At 45.9% G+C, this 21,245-nt stretch overlaps 1 protein-coding gene across 3 annotated transcripts in view; it reads left to right on the top strand.

Annotated features, from left to right (window-relative positions):
- LOC137374285 (phosphorylase b kinase regulatory subunit alpha, liver isoform-like) overlaps positions 1 to 21,245 on the top strand; it is a 285,712-nt gene that overhangs the window by 19,651 nt on the left and 244,816 nt on the right. For all 3 annotated transcript variants that reach the window (XM_068040091.1, XM_068040092.1, XM_068040090.1), the window contains exons 5-6: positions 2,513 to 2,681; positions 19,868 to 19,950. In XM_068040091.1, coding sequence (XP_067896192.1) covers positions 2,513 to 2,681; positions 19,868 to 19,950 — 252 coding nt within the window. The remainder of the gene's footprint in view (positions 1 to 2,512; positions 2,682 to 19,867; positions 19,951 to 21,245) is intronic.

Below are 21,245 nucleotides of genomic sequence, written 5' to 3'. Positions count from 1 at the left end.
TAACTCAACCCTAAATATTGTTCTCATTCAAGTTATGTTGAACTCACATTTTTGAGATTTTCGATGAGTGAGGGTTGATGAGGGTAATGCGGTTGATGTGATGTACATGGACTTTCAAAAGGCGTTTGATAAAGTGCCATATGACAGTATTGTCAGCAAAGTTGAAGCCCATGGAATAAAGTGACAGCATGGATACCAAGTTGGCTAAGTGACAGGAAACAGAAAGTAAATGGTTGTTTTTCAGATTGGAGGAAAGTATACTGTGGGGCTCCCCAGGGGTTGGGACCCCTGCTTTTCTTGATCTGTGTTAATGACCTGGACTTGGGTGTGCCGTGACATGCCGTGCCGTAGTGGTGGTATTCTGCCCAAGGGCAGGTCCTCTGCTCTGTTTCTCCACTCAGGAGAGATGAGCATGAATAGGGAAAAGGGTATATGACGTGGTTTCCCATTGCCTTCCTCAGACTGAAACGGGAGTTGGAGATACACTGCTTATGTTGTTCTGAATCACATGCTAGTCAACTAGCCAACTGAGCTACTCGGTCTCCAGACCTGAGTGTGCAGGGCACAATTTCAAAATTTGCAGATGGCACAAAATGTGGAAGTATTATGAACTGTGAGGGGGATAGTGATAGAACTTCAAAAGAACACAGACAGGCTGGTGGAATGGGCAGACGAGTGGTAGATAACATTTAATGCAGAGAAGTATGAAGTGATACATTTTGGTCGGAAGAATGAGGAGAGGCAGTATAAAATAAAGGTTACAATTCTAAATGGCCATGGGAGGGGTGGGGGGGGGATGCAGGAACAGAGAGACCTGGGGGGGTATATGTGCACAAATAAATGAAGGTGGTAGGGCACATTCAGAAAGTGTTTTTTAAAAAAAGCATACAGAATTCTGGGCTTTCTAGAACAAGAACAAGGAAGTTAAAACGAACCTTTATAAAACACTGGTTTGACCTCAACTGGACTATTGTGTGCAAATGTAAACACCACACTTCAGGAAGGGTGTGAAGGCTTTAGCGAGGGTGCAGAAAAGATTGATGAGAATGGTTCCAGGAATGAGGGACGTCAGTTACGAGAACAGATTGGAGAAGCTGGGAAGTTATTCTTAGAAACGAGAAGTGTTCACTGGTTCGGTCTCAATGGGAGTATTGTCCATTTACGGTCACCACACGTTAGGAAGATTGTTAATGCTTTAGCGAGGGTACAGAAAAAAGTTATGAGAATGGTTCCAGAGTTGAGGAACTTCAATTATATGGATAGATTGGAGATGTTAGGACTGTTTTCCTTGGAGAAGAGAAGGTTGAGAGGAGATTAGATAGAGGTGTTCAAAATCATGAGGGGTCTGGACAGAGTGGATAGGGAGAAACTGTTCCCATTGGTGGAAAGATTGAAAACAAGAGGGCACAGATTTAAGGTGATTGACGTTAGGAAACATTTTTTTACACAGCGAGTGGTTAGAATCTGGAATGAATTGCTTGAGAGTGTGGTGGAGGCAGATTCAACTATGGTTTTCAAGAGGGAATTGGATAACTGAAGAGAAAAAATGTGCAGGGGGAGTGGGACTAGTTAAGTTGCTCTTGCAGAGAGCCAGAACAGACATGATGGGCTGAACGACCTCTTTCTATGCTATGATTCTGGGTGTACTAAAGGCATTCAAACCAATAGAACTTCGAACTTTTTTCACTTTGGGACTCTGGCGGGAGACTGTTGGATTTTCTTAGTGTTGGTGGCAGGGAGGGGAATATGAAGCAGGAAGCCTAACTTCTCCTGAAACACATTTCAATTATCCACTGCTACAAACTTCTATTGAGGAACAGCATAACGGAATGATAACTGCCATAAGATATTGTGAGTTGGCAGAAAGTAATCCAGGATATTCCTAATCTCGACGATGCACTCGGTGAAAGCAGGTGCTTGGTGCCTTCTCGCAGGAAATTTCAGAGGGAACTGCCTTGACCTAGCCTCTCATATCTCCTAATGCAAACACAAGAGCAACATTGGTGGAGCCTGGGGTCCGGTCCCCTGCTTAGTGGAAGGATGGCGTAGGACCTGCACACATCTAGAGAGACAAGCAAATAAAACTCTTCCCTGTTAACAGTTGCTAACTTTCCTTGCTTGAATTATTCAGCCTGTTGGTAAATATTTTAACTGTAATGTGACAAATTTCTTTATTTGTACACGGACTTTTGATGCATTTGACACTAAGGCACAGCATGATCCCATTGGAAAAAAACTAGTGTAAATTGTCTAGTTGATGCTTAAATAAGCTAATGGGAGGAGCCTTTCAGTATATAAGTATGCTCTGTGAAGCACCTTGGGATGTTTTACCACATTAAAGATGGAATATAAATGCAACTTGTTTTTGTATCACCAATATTAGTAATGAAGAGGAATTCAGAAACGGCATGTAATGTAAGATAGCAGTTGTCTGCACTAAATAAATTGTACATTAACTCCATCAGTAAATGTGTTACCAGGACAATCACAGGTGTAATTTGTTTCTGTGTAGATGGAAAAAGTTGAAAAGTTTAAACGAACCCAGAGCACCAAGGACTCTCTCCATGCCAAATACAACACTTCCACATGTGGGACAGTGGTTGGTGACGATGAATGGGGCCATCTTCAGGTGGATGCTACTTCTCTATATCTGTTATTTTTGGCCCAAATGACAGCCTCAGGTGAGAAAAATCCTGTTTAGAAAAGGTTTTTCTTGTATTGTAATGTCTATAACTCATTTCATCAATTGCTCTGGTCCCTGCTACTAAAGTGTTTCGCGGTATGAAATTTGTATGCATGAATCAGCTTTTGTTAATGTGGATGCAACCGATGGAATACTTGGTTCCTGAGATCCACTCTGGAGCTCCAAGACATTTTCCTGGTTACATATCCTTCAGCAGTAATTAAACATAGTGTTCATCATGTTACAATCTGTCGGGTCGAGTTCAATCATAGTCAATAGAAAGAAAGAACTTGCATTTCTGTAGCACCTTTCACGACCTCAGGATATCACAAAGCGTTTCACAGCCAATGAAGTATCATTGACGTGTGGTTAATATATAATGTAGGAAACGCAGCAGACAATTAACACCCACCAACAGCAGAGTGGTAATGTCGAGAGAATCTGCTTTTGTGATGTTGATTTGAGGGATAAAGATTGGTCAGGACACCGGGGGGAACTCCCCTACTCTCCATCACAGTGACACCGGGGGGAACTCCCCTACTCTCCGTCACAGTGACACCGGGGAGAACTCCCCTACTCTCCATCACAGTGACATCGGGGAGAACTCCCCTACTCTTCATCACAGTGACACCGGGGAGAACTCCCCTACTCTTCATCACAGTGACACCGGGGGGAACTCCCCTACTCTCCGTCACAGTGACACCGGGGAGAACTCCCCTACTCTCCGTCACAGTGACACCGGGGAGAACTCCCCTACTCTCCGTCACAGTGACACCGGGGAGAACTCCCCTACTCTCCGTCACAGTGACACCGGGGAGAACTCCCCTACCCTTCATCACAGTGACACCGGGGAGAACTCCCCTATTCTCCATCACAGTGACACCGGGGAGAACTCCCCTACCCTTCATCACAGTGACATCGGGGAGAACTCCCCTACTCTTCATCACAGTGACACCGGGGAGAACTCCCCTACTCTTCATCACAGTGACACCGGGGAGAACTCCCCTACTCTTCATCACAGTGACACCGGGGAGAACTCCCCTACTCTTCATCACAATGACACCGGGGGGAACTCTCCTACTCTCCGTCACAGTGACACCGGGGAGAACTCCCCTACTCTCCGTCACAGTGACACCGGGGAGAACTCCCCTACTCTCCGTCACAGTGACACCGGGGAGAACTCCCCTACTCTCCGTCACAGTGACACCGGGGAGAACTCCCCTACTCTCCGTCACAGTGACACCGGGGAGAACTCCCCTACTCTCCGTCACAGTGACACCGGGGAGAACTCCCCTACTCTCCGTCACAGTGACACCGGGGAGAACTCCCCTACTCTTCATCACAGTGACACCGGGGAGAACTCCCCTACTCTTCATCACAATGACACCGGGGGGAACTCCCCTACTCTCCGTCACAGTGACACCGGGGAGAACTCCCCTACTCTCCATCACAGTGACACCGGGGGGAACTCCCCTACTCTTCGTCACAATGGCAGCATGGGATCTTTTACATCCACCTAAGAGGATTAACATCACCAAACTACCTGGAATCGTGTTTCTATTGGGACAAAAACCTGCAAAGTGTTACTGTTGCCCTCTTGAAACATTAATTAAATGTTACCATTGGCTTTTGAGGGTTATGTTATAAAAGAAATGCAATTTAACACATTTTGTTGTGCTCAGTAAGAGGGCTAAAAAGTAAGATACAGGAAGAAGTCCAGGTAGTGAAATGGAAGCAGTAATAATCCTCAATCAGCTTTGAACTCCAACGAGGAGACATTTAAGCAGTTGAAATGGCACAAGGAAGGGAGGGTACTGGACAGCTCGTAACTGAAGAAAGTTGCTGAAGACAAGGTCATTAGAGTGGGAAGGCAGTTTCACACTCGAAGCACTTGAAACTGTATCGCAAGAGGGACTGATTGTGACATTATCAGAAGCACCTGCTTATCTGAAATGAGGCACAGGCACGAAGAGGCAGAACCCTGACAAATCAAGCTGTCAACATTCACACACCTCACAGTGGATGCAAATAATAGACTGCATTGTATTTGTACATTGTGCTGTCTCGTTGCTGAGGCTAACGTTTGAAGGAGCTAGGTATAAACGGTAGGAGGAGATGGTTTGGGTATAAACTGTAGGAGGAGATGGTTTGGGTATAAACTGTAAGGGGAGATGGTTTGGGTATAAACTGTAGGAGGAGATGGTTTGGGTATAAACTGTAGGAGGAGATGGTTTGGGTATAAACTGTAGGAGGAGATGGTTTGGGTATAAACGGTAGGAGGAGATGGTTTGGGTATAAACTGTAAGGGGAGATGGTTTGGGTATAAACTGCAGGAGGAGATGGGTTGGGTATAAACTGCAGGAGGAGATGGTTTGGGTATAAACTGCAGGAGGAGATGGTTTGGGTACAAACTGCAGGAGGAGATGGTTTGGGTACAAACTGCAGGAGGAGATGGTTTGGGTACAAACTGCAGGAGGAGATGGTTTGGGTAGAAACTGTCGGAGGAGATGGTTTGGGTATAAACTGTCGGAGGAGATGGTTTGGGTATAAACTGTCGGAGGAGATGGTTTGGGTATAAACTGTCGGAGGAGATGGTTTGGGTATAAACAGTCGGAGGAGATGGTTTGGGTATAAACTGTAGGAGGAATTGGTTTGGGTATAAACTGTAAGGGGAGATGGTTTGGGTATAAACTGTAAGGGGAGATGGTTTGGGTATAAACTGCAGGAGGAGATGGTTTGGGTATAAACTGCAGGAGGAGATGGTTTGGGTATAAACTGTCGGAGGAGATGGTTTGGGTATAAACTTTCGGAGGAGATGGTTTGGGTATAAACTGTCGGAGGAGATGGTTTGGGTATAAACTGTCGGAGGAGATGGTTTGGGTATAAACTGTCGGAGGAGATGGTTTGGGTATAAACTGTAGGAGGAATTGGTTTGGGTATAAACTGTAGGAGGAATTGGTTTGGGTATAAACTGTAGGAGGAGATGGTTTGGGTATAAACTGTAGGAGGAGATGGTTTGGGTATAAACTGTCGGAGGAGATGGTTTGGGTATAAACTGTCGGAGGAGATGGTTTGGGTATAAACTGTCGGAGGAGATGGTTTGGGTATAAACTGTCGGAGGAGATGGTTTGGGTATAAACTGTCGGAGGAGATGGTTTGGGTATAAACTATAGGAGGAGATGGTTTGGGTATAAACTATAGGAGGAGATGGTTTGGGTATAAACTATAGGAGGAGATGGTTTGGGTATAAACTATAGGAGGAGATGATTTGGGTATAAACTGCAGCAGGAGATGGTTTGGGTATAAACTGTCGGAGGAGATGGTTTGGGTATAAACTGTAGGAGGAGATGGTTTGGGTATAAACTATAGGAGGAGATGGTTTGGGTATAAACTGCAGCAGGAGATGGTTTGGGTATAAACTGCTGCAGGAGATGGTTTGGATATAAACTATAGGAGGAGATGGTTTGGGTATAAACTATAGGAGGAGATGGTTTGGGTATAAACTATAGGAGGAGATGGTTTGGGTATAAACTATAGGAGGAGATGGTTTGGGTATAAACTATAGGAGGAGATGATTTGGGTATAAACTGCAGCAGGAGATGGTTTGGATATAAACTATAGGAGGAGATGGTTTGGGTATAAACTATAGGAGGAGATGGTTTGGGTATAAACTGCAGCAGGAGATGGTTTGGATATAAACTATAGGAGGAGATGGTTTGGGTATAAACTGCTGCAGGAGATGGTTTGGATATAAACTATAGGAGGAGATGGTTTGGGTATAAACTGCAGCAGGAGATGGTTTGGATATAAACTATAGGAGGAGATGGTTTGGGTATAAACTATAGGAGGAGATGGTTTGGGTATAAACTGCAGCAGGAGATGGTTTGGGTATAAACTGTCGGAGGAGATGGTTTGGGTATAAACTGTCGGAGGAGATGGTTTGGGTATAAACTGTCGGAGGAGATGGTTTGGGTATAAACTTTCGGAGGAGATGGTTTGGGTATAAACTGTCGGAGGAGATGGTTTGGGTATAAACTGTCGGAGGAGATGGTTTGGGTATAAACTGTAGGAGGAGATGGTTTGGGTATAAACTATAGGAGGAGATGGTTTGGGTATAAACTATAGGAGGAGATGGTTTGGGTATAAACTGTAGGAGGAGATGGTTTGGGTATAAACTATAGGAGGAGATGGTTTGGGTATAAACTGTCGGAGGAGATGGTTTGGGTATAAACTATAGGAGGAGATGGTTTGGGTATAAACTATAGGAGGAGATGATTTGGGTATAAACTGCAGCAGGAGATGGTTTGGGTATAAACTGTCGGAGGAGATGGTTTGGGTATAAACTGTAGGAGGAGATGGTTTGGGTATAAACTGCAGCAGGAGATGGTTTGGGTATAAACTGCTGCAGGAGATGGTTTGGATATAAACTATAGGAGGAGATGGTTTGGGTATAAACTATAGGAGGAGATGGTTTGGGTATAAACTGCAGCAGGAGATGGTTTGGGTATAAACTGTCGGAGGAGATGGTTTGGGTATAAACTGTCGGAGGAGATGGTTTGGGTATAAACTATAGGAGGAGATGGTTTGGGTATAAACTGCAGCAGGAGATCGTTTGGATATAAACTATAGGAGGAGATGGTTTGGGTATAAACTATAGCAGGAGATGGTTTGGGTATAAACTGCAGCAGGAGATGGTTTGGATATAAACTATAGGAGGAGATGGTTTGGGTATAAACTGTCGGAGGAGATGGTTTGGGTATAAACTGTCGGAGGAGATGGTTTGGGTATAAACTGTCGGAGGAGATGGTTTGGGTATAAACTGTCGGAGGAGATGGTTTGGGTATAAACTATAGGAGGAGATGGTTTGGGTATAAACTGCAGCAGGAGATGGTTTGGGTATAAACTGCAGCAGGAGATGGTTTGGGTATAAACTGTAGGAGGAGATGGTTTGGGTATAAACTGTCGGAGGAGATGGTTTGGGTATAAACTATAGGAGGAGATGGTTTGGGTATAAACTGTCGGAGGAGATGGTTTGGGTATAAACTATAGGAGGAGATGGTTTGGGTATAAACTATAGGAGCAGATGGTTTGGGTATAAACTGTCGGAGGAGATGGTTTGGGTATAAACTATAGGAGGAGATGGTTTGGGTATAAACTGTCGGAGGAGATGGTTTGGGTATAAACTATAGGAGGAGATGGTTTGGGTATAAACTGTCGGAGGAGATGGTTTGGGTATAAACTGTCGGAGGAGATGGTTTGGGTATAAACTGTCGGAGGAGATGGTTTGGGTATAAACTATAGGAGGAGATGGTTTGGGTATAAACTGTAGGAGGAGATGGTTTGGGTATAAACTGTAGGAGGAGATGGTTTGGGTATAAACTATAGGAGGAGATGGTTTGGGTATAAACTGCAGCAGGAGATGGTTTGGGTATAAACTGTAGGAGGAGATGGTTTGGGTATAAACTGTCGGAGGAGATGGTTTGGATATAAACTATAGGAGGAGATGGTTTGGGTATAAACTGTCGGAGGAGATGATTTGGGTATAAACTGCAGCAGGAGATGGTTTGGGTATAAACTGTCGGAGGAGATGGTTTGGGTATAAACTATAGGAGGAGATGGTTTGGGTATAAACTATAGGAGGAGATGGTTTGGGTATAAACTGTCGGAGGAGATGATTTGGGTATAAACTGTCGGAGGAGATGGTTTGGATATAAACTATAGGAGGAGATGGTTTGGTTATAAACTATAGGAGGAGATGGTTTGGGTATAAACTGCAGCAGGAGATGGTTTGGGTATAAACTGTCGGAGGAGATGGTTTGGATATAAACTATAGGAGGAGATGGTTTGGGTATAAACTATAGGAGGAGATGGTTTGGGTATAAACTGTCGGAGGAGATGATTTGGGTATAAACTGCAGCAGGAGATGGTTTGGGTATAAACTGTCGGAGGAGATGGTTTGGATATAAACTATAGGAGGAGATGGTTTGGGTATAAACTATAGGAGGAGATGGTTTGGGTATAAACTATAGGAGGAGATGGTTTGGGTATAAACTGTCGGAGGAGATGATTTGGGTATAAACTGCAGCAGGAGATGGTTTGGGTATAAACTGTCGGAGGAGATGGTTTGGGTATAAACTATAGGAGGAGATGGTTTGGGTATAAACTATAGGAGGAGATGGTTTGGGTATAAACTGTCGGAGGAGATGATTTGGGTATAAACTGTCGGAGGAGATGGTTTGGATATAAACTATAGGAGGAGATGGTTTGGGTATAAACTATAGGAGGAGATGGTTTGGGTATAAACTGCAGCAGGAGATGGTTTGGGTATAAACTGTCGGAGGAGATGGTTTGGATATAAACTATAGGAGGAGATGGTTTGGGTATAAACTATAGGAGGAGATGGTTTGGGTATAAACTGTCGGAGGAGATGATTTGGGTATAAATTGTCGGAGGAGATGATTTGGGTATAAACTGCAGCAGGAGATGGTTTGGGTATAAACTGTCGGAGGAGATGATTTGGGTATAAACTATAGGAGGAGATGGTTTGGGTATAAACTATAGGAGGAGATGGTTTGGGTATAAACTATAGGAGGAGATGGTTTGGGTATAAACTGTCGGAGGAGATGGTTTGGGTATAAACTATAGGAGGAGATGGTTTGGGTATAAACTGTCGGAGGAGATGGTTTGGGTATAAACTATAGGAGGAGATGGTTTGGGTATAAACTATAGGAGGAGATGGTTTGGGTATAAACTGTCGGAGGAGATGGTTTGGATATAAACTATAGGAGGAGATGGTTTGGGTATAAACTATAGGAGGAGATGATTTGGGTATAAACTGCAGCAGGAGATGGTTTGGGTATAAACTGTCGGAGGAGATGGTTTGGATATAAACTATAGGAGGAGATGGTTTGGGTATAAACTGTCGGAGGAGATGGTTTGGATATAAACTATAGGAGGAGATGGTTTGGGTATAAACTATAGGAGGAGATGATTTGGGTATAAACGGTAGGAGGAGATGGTTTGGGTATAAACTATAGGAGGAGATGGTTTGGGTATAAACTGTAAGGGGAGATGGTTTGGGTATAAACTATAGGAGGAGATGGTTTGGGTATAAACTATCGGAGGAGATGGTTTGGGTATAAACTATAGGAGGAGATGATTTGGGTATAAACGGTAGGAGGAGATGGTTTGGGTATAAATTGCAGCAGGAGATGGTTTGGGTATAAACTGTCGGAGGAGATGGTTTGGGTATAAACTGTAAGGGGAGATGGTTTGGGTATAAACTGCAGCAGGAGATGGTTTGGGTATAAACTGCAGCAGGAGATGGTTTGGGTATAAACTGCAGCAGGAGATGGTTTGGGTATAAACTGCCGCAGGAGATGGTTTGGGTATAGTTAGGGTGCCGAGGAAGCCTGCAGATTTCAGAGCTGTGCTATGCATTGTAAGGTATCTTGAATTGAAGCCAAACAGACCCGGTTTCTCTGCAGTTATCATTTTCACTCACTTTGATATATTGGGCATCAAACTACATGTTGAGGCCTTTTTGAAGGACCAAGTTAGGCAGCATGCAGCGGACAATAATTATTCTTCAAACTTTGTAGCATCTCCCCCAACTTTCCCGAGAAATCCAAATTGCTGCTTCCTGATCCCCCATGCTCACCAATGATTCTGGCTGAAGCTTGGGTTTCTGTCCATTGTTGGTACAAGGGCTGTTTTGAGCTTTGGCTAAAGCTTTAGGAGAGATTCTCTGGGGAAGTAGATGCTGTATTTAAATACCAGACTCTCTGCAGATGGTTATTTAGCAGCTGTGCATGCGGAGAGTACTAAGATTGTATACAGTTCACACAATGTAGGTGCAGTTGATGATCCCATGGACTCCGGAAAGGCCACAGCTCTGTACTGCCTCTTGTACTGCTGCTACTTATTAGTGGTGAAAATAATGAAGTTATTTACCATGTTTGGGGGGAAAACGTTGTAATGGACCCAAAACTGACCCCTGGGGAAGATCACTGGAAACCATCTCACAGTCTGAATCACAACACATCCATCCATCACCACCATTTGCTTCAGGTCATTGAGCCAATTCCAAATCCATATGGCCACATCTTCCTTAATTCCATGGGCTTCCATCTTCTTAACAAGCTTAACAATGTTGAATGATGTATCTGTGACTTCCATGATACATATGTGGGCAGCTAACAGGCTGATCCTACACATGCTCACAGTGGATTTCTTTAGAGCAATTTAATGCATTGGAATTAAGCCCCAAGGTCAGTTTGGCCAGTGATAGCCCCATATGGATGGAAGGTGTAATTTTTAGTTCTCCCTGAATGAGTGGTGGAGGGATCATAGTCTAAAGCTCACTCTCTATAAGTGCATCTTTTCTGTCACTCCTGCCTAGCTGTGGGCTGTCACGATGTCCCCAGTATAGTGTTGTATAGTGGGGGGAACTTGACCATTCAATCTGCATACCACCCATCCTTTACTGTTCATGCTCACCCTCCTCTGCTATGTTTGGTGTTAATCGAGCAATCCCCATAATGTGCAAAAAAACAAAGGCTCCAGATTATAGACTGCAGCTCTGTCACAACATCTCTTCACCAATACAATGCTCGGGATACTACGAAGATATGAGGCGCGAGTTGGCCATGACGGGTTGGGAAACGTTACTTAAAGGGATGACGGTGGATAGGCAATGGCAAACATTTAAAGAATGCATGGATGAACTGCAAAAATTGTTTATTCCTGTCTCGCGTAAAAGTAAAACGGGGAAGGTAGCTAAACCACGGCTGACAAAGGAAATTAGAGATAGCATTAGATCCAAGGAAGAGGCATATAAATTCACCAGAAAAAAACAACAGATCTGAGGATTGGGAGCAGTTTAGAATTCTGCCAAGGAGGATCAAGGGATTGATTAAGAAGGGGAAAATAGAGTACAAGAGTAAGCTTGCGGGGAACATAAAAACTGACTGTAAAAGTTTCTATAGGTATGTGAAGGGAAAAAGATTGGTGAAGACAAATGTAGGTCCCTTACAGTCAGAAACAGGGGAATTTATTATGGGGAATAAAGAAATGACTGATCAACTAAATGCATATTTTGGTTCTGTCTTCACAAAGGAGGACATAAATATCATACCAGAAATGTTGGGGATCACAGGGCTTAGTGAGAGAGAGGAACTGAAGGAAATCAGTATTAGTAGAGAAATGGTGTTGGGGAAATTGATGGGATTGAAGGCCGATAAATCCCCAGGGCCTGATGGTATGCATCCCAGAGTACTTAAGGAAGTGGCCCTAGAAATAGTGGATGCATTGGTGGTCATCTTCCAAGATTCTATAGACTCTGGATTCCTACAGATTGGAAGGTAGCTAATGTAACCCCACTATTTAAAAAGGGAGGTGGAGAGAAAGTAGAGAATTATAGACCAGTCAGCCTGACTGGGTAAAATTTTAGAGTTCACTATCAAAGATTTTATAGCAGAGCACTTAGAGAACAGTGGTAGAATTGGGCAGAGTCAGCATGAATTTACGAAAGGGAAATCATGCTTGACAAATCTACTAGAATTCTTCGAGGATGTAACTAGTAGAGTTGATGAGGTGGAGCCAGTGGATGTGGTTTATTTGGACTTTCAGAAGGCTTTCGACAAAGTCCCACATAAGAGATTAGCATGTAAAATTAAAGCATGGGATTGGGGCTAGTGTGTTGCGATGGATAGAAAATTGGTTGGCAGAAGGGAAACAAAAGGTAGGGATAAACGGGTCTTTTTCTGAATGGCAGGCAGTGACCATTGGGGTACCGCAGGGATCGGTGCTAGGACCCCAGCTATTCACAATATATATTAATGATTTAGATGAGGGAACTAAATGTAATATCTCCAAATTTGCAGATGACACAAAACTGAGTGGGAGGGTGAGTTGTGAGGAGGATGCAGAGAGGCTTCAGGGTAATTTGTACAGGTTGAGTGAGTGGGCTAATGCATGGCAGATGCAGTATAATGTGGATAAATGTGAGGTTATCCACTTTGGTAGCAAAAACAGGAAGGCAGATTATTATCTGAACGGCTACAAACTAAGAGAGGGGAATATGCAGCGAGACCTGGGTGTTCGTAGGTGCTGAAGGTAAGCAAGCAGGTAGAACAGGCAGTTAAAAAGACAAATGGTATGTTGGCCTTCATAGCGAGAGGATTAGAGTACAGGAGCAGGGATGTCTTGCTGCAATTATACAGGGCCTTGGTGAGGCCACACCTGGAATATTGTGTACAGTTTTGGTCTCTGGTCTCCTTATCCGAGGAAGGATGTTCTTGCTATAGAGGGAGTGCATTGAAGGTTTACCAGACTGATTCCTGGGATGGCGGGACTAACGTATGAAGAGAGATTGAGACAGTTAGGATTATATTCGCTGAAGTTCAGAAGAGTGAGTGGGGGCTCTCATAGAAACCAATAAAAGAAATTTCTTCACCCAGAGAGTGGTGAGCCTGTGGAATTCGCTACCACAGAAAGCAGTTGAGGCCAAAACATTGCATGTTTTCAAGAAGGAGCTTTTTTTTATTTATTCATGGGATGTGGGCGTTGCTGGCCAGGCCAGCATTTATTGCCCATCTGTAATTGCCCTTGAGAAGGTGGTGGTGAGCTGCCTTCTTGAACCGCTGCAGTCCATTTGGGGTAGGTATACCCACAGTGCTGTTAGGAAGGGAGTTCCAGGATTTTGACCCAGTGACAGTGAAGGAACGGCGATATAGTTCCAAGTCAGGATGGTGTGTGACTTGGAGGGGAACATGCAGGTAGTGGTGTTCCCATGCATTTGCTGCCCTTGTCTTTCCAGTTGGTAGAGGTCGCGGGTTTGGACGTTGCTGTCTAAAGTGCATTGCTGCAGTGCATCTTGTAGATGGTACACACTGCTGCCACTGTGCGTCGGTGGTGGAGGGAGTGAATGTTTGTAGATGGGGTGCCAATCAAGCGGGCTGCTTTGTCCTAGATGGTGTCGAGCTTCTTTAGTGCTGTTGGAGCTGCACCCATCCAGGCAAGTGGAGAGTATTCCATCACACTCCTGACTTGTGCCTTGTAGATGCTGGACAGGCTTTGGGGAGGCAGGAGGTGAGTTGCTCGCCTCAGGATTCCTAGCCTCTGACCTGCTCTTGTCGCGACGGTATTTATATGGCTACTCCAGTTCAGTTTCTGGTCAATGGTAGCCCCCAGGAAGTTGATAGTGGGGGATTCAGCGATGGTAATGCTGTTGAATGTCAAGGGCAGTTGGTTAGATTCTCTCTTGTTGGAGATGGTCATTGCCTGGCACTTGTGTGGCGTGAATGTTACTTGCCACTTTTCAGCCCAAGCCTGGATATTGTCCAGGTCTTGCTGCATCTGGACACGGACTGCTTCAGTATCTGAGGAGTCACGAATGGTGCTAAACATTGTGCAGACATCAGCGAACATCCCCACTTCTGACCTTATGATTGAAGGAATGTCATTGATGAAGCAGCTGAAGATGGTTGGGCCTAGGACACTACCCTGAGGAACTCCTGCAGTGATGTCCTGGAGCTGAGATGATTGACCTCCAACAACCACAACCACCTTCCTTTGCCCTAGGTATGACTCCAGCCAGCAGAGGGTTTTCCTCCTGATTCCCATTGACCTCAGTTTTGCTAGGGCTCCTTGATGCCATACTCGGTCAACTACTGCCTTGACGTCAAGGGCAGTCACTCTCACCTCTCCTCTTGAGTTCAGCTCTTTTGTCCATGTTTGAAGCAAGGCTGTAATGAGTTCAGGTGCTGAGTGGCCCTGGCTGAACCCAAACTGAGCATCACTGAACAGGTTATTGCTGAGCAAGTGCTGCTTGATAGCACTGTTGATGACACCTTCCATCACTTTACTGATGATTGAGAGTAGGCTGATGGGGCGGTAATTGGCCAGGTTGGACTTGTCCTGCTTTTTGTGTACAGGACATACCTGGGCAATTTTCCACATTGCAGGGTAGATGCTTGTGTTGCCGCTGTACTGGAACAGCTTGGCTAGGGGCACGGAAAGTTCTGGAGCCCAGGTCTTCAGTACTATTGCCGGAATATTGTCAGGGCCCATAGTCTTTGCAGTATCCGGTGCCTTCATTTGTTTCTTGATATCACGCGGAGTGAATCGAATTGGCTGAAGTCTGGCATCTGTGATAGAGATAGAGATAGTGATACAGCACTGAAACAGGCCCTTCGACCCACCGAGTCTGTGCCGACCTTCAACCATGCTGCGGACTTCAGGAGGAGGCTGAGATGGATGATCAACTCGGCACTTCTGGCTGAAGATTGTTGCAAATGCTTCAGGCTTATCTTTCGCACTGATGTGCTGGGCTCCCCCATCATTGAGGATGGGGAGATTTGTAAAGCCACCTCCTCCAGTTAGTTGTTTATTTGTCCACCAACATTCACGACTGGATGTGGCAGGACTGCAGAGCTTAGATCTGATCCGTTGGTTGTGGGATCGCTTAGCTCTGTCTATTGCATGCTGTTTATGCAGTTTGGCACGCAGATAGTCCTGTGTTGTAGCTTCACCAGGTTGACACCTCATTTTGAGGTATGCCTGGTGCTGCTCCTGGCATGCCCTCCTGCACTCTTCATTGAACCAGGGTTGGTCTCCTGGCTTGATGGTCATGGTAGATTGGGGGATATGCCAAGTTACAGATTGTGGTTGAGTACAATTCTGCTGCTGCTGATGGCCCACAGCACCTCATGGATGCCCAGTTTTGCATTGCTAGATCTGTTCGAAATCTATCCCATTTAGCACGGTGGTAGTGTCACACAACACGATGGACAGTATCCTCAATGTGAAGGCGGGACTTCATCTCCACAAGGACTGTGCAGTGGTCACTCCTACCAATACTGTCATGGACAGATACATCTGCGGCAGGCAGATTGGTGAGGACTAGGTCAAGTATGTTTTCCCCTCTTGTTGGTTCCCTCACCACCTGCCGCATACCCAGTCTAGCAGATATGTCCTTTAGGGCTCGGTCAGTAGTGGTGCTACCAAGCCATGCTTGGTGATGGACATTGAAGTCCCCCACCCAGAGTACATTTTATGCCCTTGCCACCCTCAGTGCTTCCTCCAAGTGGTGTTCAACATGGAGGAGTACTGAGTCATCAGCTGAGGGAGGGCGGTAGCTGGTAATCAGCAGGAGGTTTCCTTGTCCATGTTTGATCTGATGCCATGAGACTTCATGGGATCCGGAGTCGATGTTAAGGACTCCCAGGGCAACTCCCTCCCTACTGTATACCACTGTGTCACCTCTGGTGGGTCTGTCCTGCCGGTGGGACAGGACATACCCGGGGATGGTGATGGCAGTGTCTGGGACATTGTCTGTCAGGTATGATTCCGTGAGTATGACTATGTCAGGCTGTTGCTTGACTAGTCTGTGGGACAGCTCTCCCAACTTTGGCACAAGCCCCCAGATGTTAGTAAGGAGGACTTTGCAGGGTCGACAGGGCTGGGTTTGCTGTTGTCAGTTCCGGTGCCAAGGTCGATGCCGGGTGGTCCGTCCGGTTTAATTCCTTTTTATTGACTTCGTAGTGGTTAGATACAACTGAGTGGCTTGCTAGGCCATTTCAGAGGGCATGTAAGAGTTAACCACATTGCTGTGGGTCTGGAGTCACATGTAGGCCAGACCAGGTAAGGACAGCAGATTTCCTTCCCTAAAGGACATTAGTGAACCAGATGGGTTTTTACAACAATCGACAATGGTTTCATGGTCGTCATTGACGAGCTTTTAATTCCAGACTTATTGATTGAATTTAAATTGCACCTTCTGCTGTGGTGGGATTTGAACCCATGTCCCCAGAGCAATACCCTGGGTCTCTGGGTTACTAGTCCAGTGACAATACCACTACACGCCACCACCTCTCACCATCTTAGATATAGCTCTCGGGTTTTCAGGGATGAAAGGATATGGGGAGAAAGCAGGAACAGGTTACTGAGTTGGATGATCAGCCATGAAGTGGAGCAGGCTCGAAGGGCCGAATGGCCTACTCCTGCTCTTATTTTCTATGTTCTGTGAACCATGCTAGCTTTGGAATAGAATGCACTGAGTATTTAACAAAGTATCATTCCTGACAAGAAGTTTAATTCTCCAGATTTTTCAGTCCTCAGTAATTTCAGGATGGTCACTGAATGAGTGGTAAGTGAGTGTCGTAAAACTGTAGTTTAATAATATTGAATTACCACTGGGGTCAGACTCCAAACTAACAACTTTCAGGCTGCAGTGTTACTGTGGTTACATGGCTGGTGATATTTTCACTTTGTTTTGTATACCTGCTGTAACCCCCTGGCCTGACAGTCCAAGGAAGACAAGAATGAAGAAGGAGGCTAGGTGGGGTAGTAAGTAGTGTAGATAGGAGCAGGAGGTTACGAAAAAAAAATAGACAAGGTGGGCTGGGGATGGGGTCAGAGGCGGGTGGGTGGGGGGGCCCAGAATCACGACAGGGGTTGGAGAGCCTGTCGCCACCCCTTCACCAAACAATTTTGTCAGGGTGGGATAGACTGACGACTGCCATCCCGCCCAGAGGTCCGTTGGGGCCCTTAAGTGGCCTATTAACGGCTACTTAAAGGATTCTTCCCCCCCACAATCCCCCCGCCCCCCGCCCGCCACCACCACTGGGATTTAACCTGCAGTTGTTGAGAGGGATGGTGAGGGGGTACCTTCGGCACATGGGAAAGGCATCTTGTAATAGTGGCACCCTCCCTGCGGGTTTGGGAGGGAGTTCCTCTGCTGTGGGCAATCTGTGGCCCACAGAGGACCACTGCCAGCAAAACTATCACCTCCCTGGAGCCCCCCTCCCCATGCACTTCATGCCCACCATCCCACCTCTCCACTTGCCAGAGACTTCCAAACTGGCCCCAGCGACCCTGCCTGTCTGAGGTCTGGGGTTGCAGTGCCGGGCCTGGGTCCAAGGCCTCTGCAGTACCAGCAGTGGCCACTACTCCTGGTGGCACTGCTGATACAGCTGAGCTGCTGGCCCACTGATTGGCCAGCAGCTCTTGGAGGCAGGATCCCTGTCTTTAAAGGGATGGAGATCCCAACGCTCAAACTTAGCCTCTGGAACACCGAAGGATTGTGCCGGGGTGGGGGCTCAAAAAGGCTGAGGCGGGGCTCCCCCTGCCTTTTCGGCCTGGTGCCAGGAGCCCCACTGTTCCACAAAATCCAGCCCAGTGAGTGGGTAAAACTGAACAAAGTGGAGCTCAGTGTGGAGAAGCATGAGATCATCCACTTCAGACCCAAAAAAGACCAATCAGGATTTTCTTAATGGCGAGAGACCAGGAACTGGAGGAACAAAGGGATTTGAGGGGTCCAGGTACACAAATCACTCATAACTAGTGCACAGGTTTGTAAAGTATCAAAACAGCTATGGAATGTTGTCCTTTATCTTAAGGGGGTCTGGAATACAAAGGGATACGGGGAGAAAGTGGTAACAGGATACTGAGTTTGGATGATCAGCCATGATCGTAGTGAATGGCGGTGCAGGCTCGAAGGGCCGAATGTCCTACTCCTGCCCCTATTTTTCTATGTTTCCGTGAATCTGTACCTGATATTACTCTGCATTACACCAGTGACGGCCCTTCAAAAGTATTTAATCAGCTGCAAAGGCTTTGGAGGTGCTCTGAGTTTCGGACAGGTGCTGTATAAATTCAAGTTTATTCTTTTATTGATCGTCATATTCCAATTTGTCTGATTTTTTTTGATGTGTAAGGTGATATAGTAACAATGCTGTTTAAGATCTCTGACTTCTTAAAATTGATGATAATGCCTGTGCACAAGGGGCACTCCTGAAGTTTTTCTTGCTGGAAACAGACTCCAGTTCCCTGTTTCCTTTTTGCTCTGCTTTCCATCACTGCAGATAATGTTTACATTTTAAGCTGTTAAAAGAGAGCTCTCTCATCAGGCATGGGATCTGATTCTGTAATGTTTGTCATCAGTTTTACTGTGCCCATGTACAATGTGTACGCTGTTTAGTAGTTTGTTTGCAATTGTTACTGCTTAACATGTTTACAGGGCAAAGGTTTAGAGTCATAGAGAGATACAGCACCAAAACAGGCCCTTCAGCCCACCGAGTCTGTACTGACCATCAACCACCCGTTTATACTAATCCTACATTAGTCCCATTTTCCGCTCCCATCCCCAGCTTCCCTCAATTCTCCTACCACCTACCTGCACTAGGGGCAATTTACAATAGCCAATTTACCTATCAACCTGCAAGTCTTTGGCTGTAGGACGAACCCGGGTCGCTGGAACTGTGAGGCTGCGGTGCTAGCTACTGTGTCACTTTGCCGCCCTTGTTTATATATTGAACAAAACGAATTCAGTCTTTTGAAGTGTAAACTGCCTTGGCCCTATAGAGGTGTGATTGTATCTCTTCTATTTCTTACAGCATGGACTGGAGCAGATAGACTGGTGTGATGTAGTGGCAGGAATTCCCTTGCTGTACTCCCACTCAGAGGGCTGGATTTTGCTAGCCCTCGAGGGATGGGCTGGGAGGCGGGGGCCGTGTAAAGTGGTGAGGAAAGGCAGGGGCTGGAGTGCCTGTCACCTTCCCGATGCCACGGAATTTTACCAGGGGTGGGGAAGGTTGAGGATGGGCCTCCACCACACGGGGAGGCCGCCCTGTAAAAACTCTTTGGATAAATACTTTTGGAACATACATGGAACAAATACTGGCAGCCTCCCTGTGGGCTCGGGGGGGGACGGGGGGCAGCGTCGGCTCCCTTGCTGCGGGGACAAAATCCAGGCCAGAATCACCCGATCAGGAAGTTAGTTCCTAATCCTAATCACTACTTACACGTAAGAATGTTTTTCCTCTTGTTGCCTGTAGTTCTTTTGCTAAACACCTTAGATGTGTGCCCTCTGTTATTGACCCTTCAGCCATTGGAAACAGTTTCTGTTTACTCTAAATCCTTCATGATCTTCAACAGCTTTACCAAATAGCGGGGTGACTCCGTCGAAAGAGAATTAGTTCTGAAACTCTAATTGGTAGTATTTGGACAGGAGTCATAAGCTTTCTAGGCTAAAGGAATTAATGCTCTCTCTATCAATGCCACTTCTTGGTAAGGAGCCAGAAGATGTGTTTGAGCAGGAAGACGGATTGTGAAAATCAGCTCTCTGATAATGAGAAACAAGTGATATGAATTTGCATTAATTGAGTCTTTTCCTCTCCGTAGGATTACGCATCATTTTCACGCTTGATGAAGTAGCGTTTATACAGAACCTCGTATTTTACATTGAGGCTGCCTATAAAGTGGCTGTGAGTATTTGCAGATAATGAGACGAGAAGCAAAAATAGCCAAGAGAATTCAAGCTATCTGCCTTACCTTGGCTGCTGTTCGAAAACAACAATGGGTCAATTGTTAACAACACTGCACTGTGTGGAACTGAACCACTCAGACTAGCAAGGTGCCAGGTTTGTGCTAATCTCAGCTGGGGATAGGGAGTCAGGCCCTAGAATTCACCAAAACACCACTGGGTCTGGGGAAGAGCGGAGACAACAGTGGCTGCTGCTGCTGTCCAGTGAGTCTTCTGGAATGTGTAGGCTGGTGAGAATATTATCAGACTTGATATTGATGTTCCTTTTCACCCATCGCCCCCCCCCCCCCCCCCCCTGCCCCTCCATTGGTTGAACGGAATGCTGGCACTCAGTGTCTAGACTCAGCATAAATCCATGGCTACGTTTGTTGACAACGCACCTTCTCGGTGGCACACTACTGGCACATGGGCAAATGCAGCCTCATTGACTGATGTCAGCGATTGCTCTGTGTAAGCTCTGCATTGTCAGGAGGCACTCTGTAAATCCTTACCTTTGGTGGGAGGAGTAGGAAGTGAAGTGGAAAGTTTAAAAAGAACAAAAAAAAACTCAGCCGCCATGTGTAAAGGGCAGCTCATGATTACTCATCTGGTGGCAAATACTATATTGCAAGTTATATAATACAAGGATCTAACCTCAGTCTCCTATTTCTCATCTGTGTGCTTCCCCTCAGCGACATCGTCCGAAAACAGCGTCAGGTTCCACGTGTAGATTTGGATGTTGTCAGTGTAACTCACTGCCACCTCTCTCGACCCCTCCGTCACCTCTGAATTGCCATGCTGCTAGACTAACATCCAGTATTGGCTGAGTAGCTGTTTCCTCCAATGGAATATTGCACAGAACAAAACCATTTTCTTCGGTTCCCACCACAAACTCTCTTTTCCTTAGCCACTGACTCTATCTCTCTCCCTGGTTCTTGTCTGAGGCTGAACCAGACTGTAAACTTGTCGTCCTGTTTGACCCTGAGCTGAGTTTCTCACCCCATATCCTCTTCATTGTTGTTTCCACCTCTGTAACATCGCCCATCTCTGCCCCTACCTCAGCCCATCTGCTGCTGAAACCCTCATCCATGCTTTTGATACTTCCAGCCTCCATTATTCCAATGCTCTCCTGGCTGGACTCCCATGTTTCACCTCCCATAAACCTGAGCTGATCCAAAACTCAGCTGTCTATATCCTAACTTGCACCAAGTCCTGTTCTCCTATCACCCCGTGCTATCTGACCTACACTGCCTCCCG

The sequence above is a fragment of the Heterodontus francisci genome, chromosome 10, assembly GCF_036365525.1.
Source record: "Heterodontus francisci isolate sHetFra1 chromosome 10, sHetFra1.hap1, whole genome shotgun sequence".
In the NCBI taxonomy this organism is placed as follows: domain Eukaryota; kingdom Metazoa; phylum Chordata; class Chondrichthyes; order Heterodontiformes; family Heterodontidae; genus Heterodontus; species Heterodontus francisci.
Note: the sequence above shows the minus strand (reverse complement) of the source record. Positions and strands in the feature narration are given on the sequence as shown.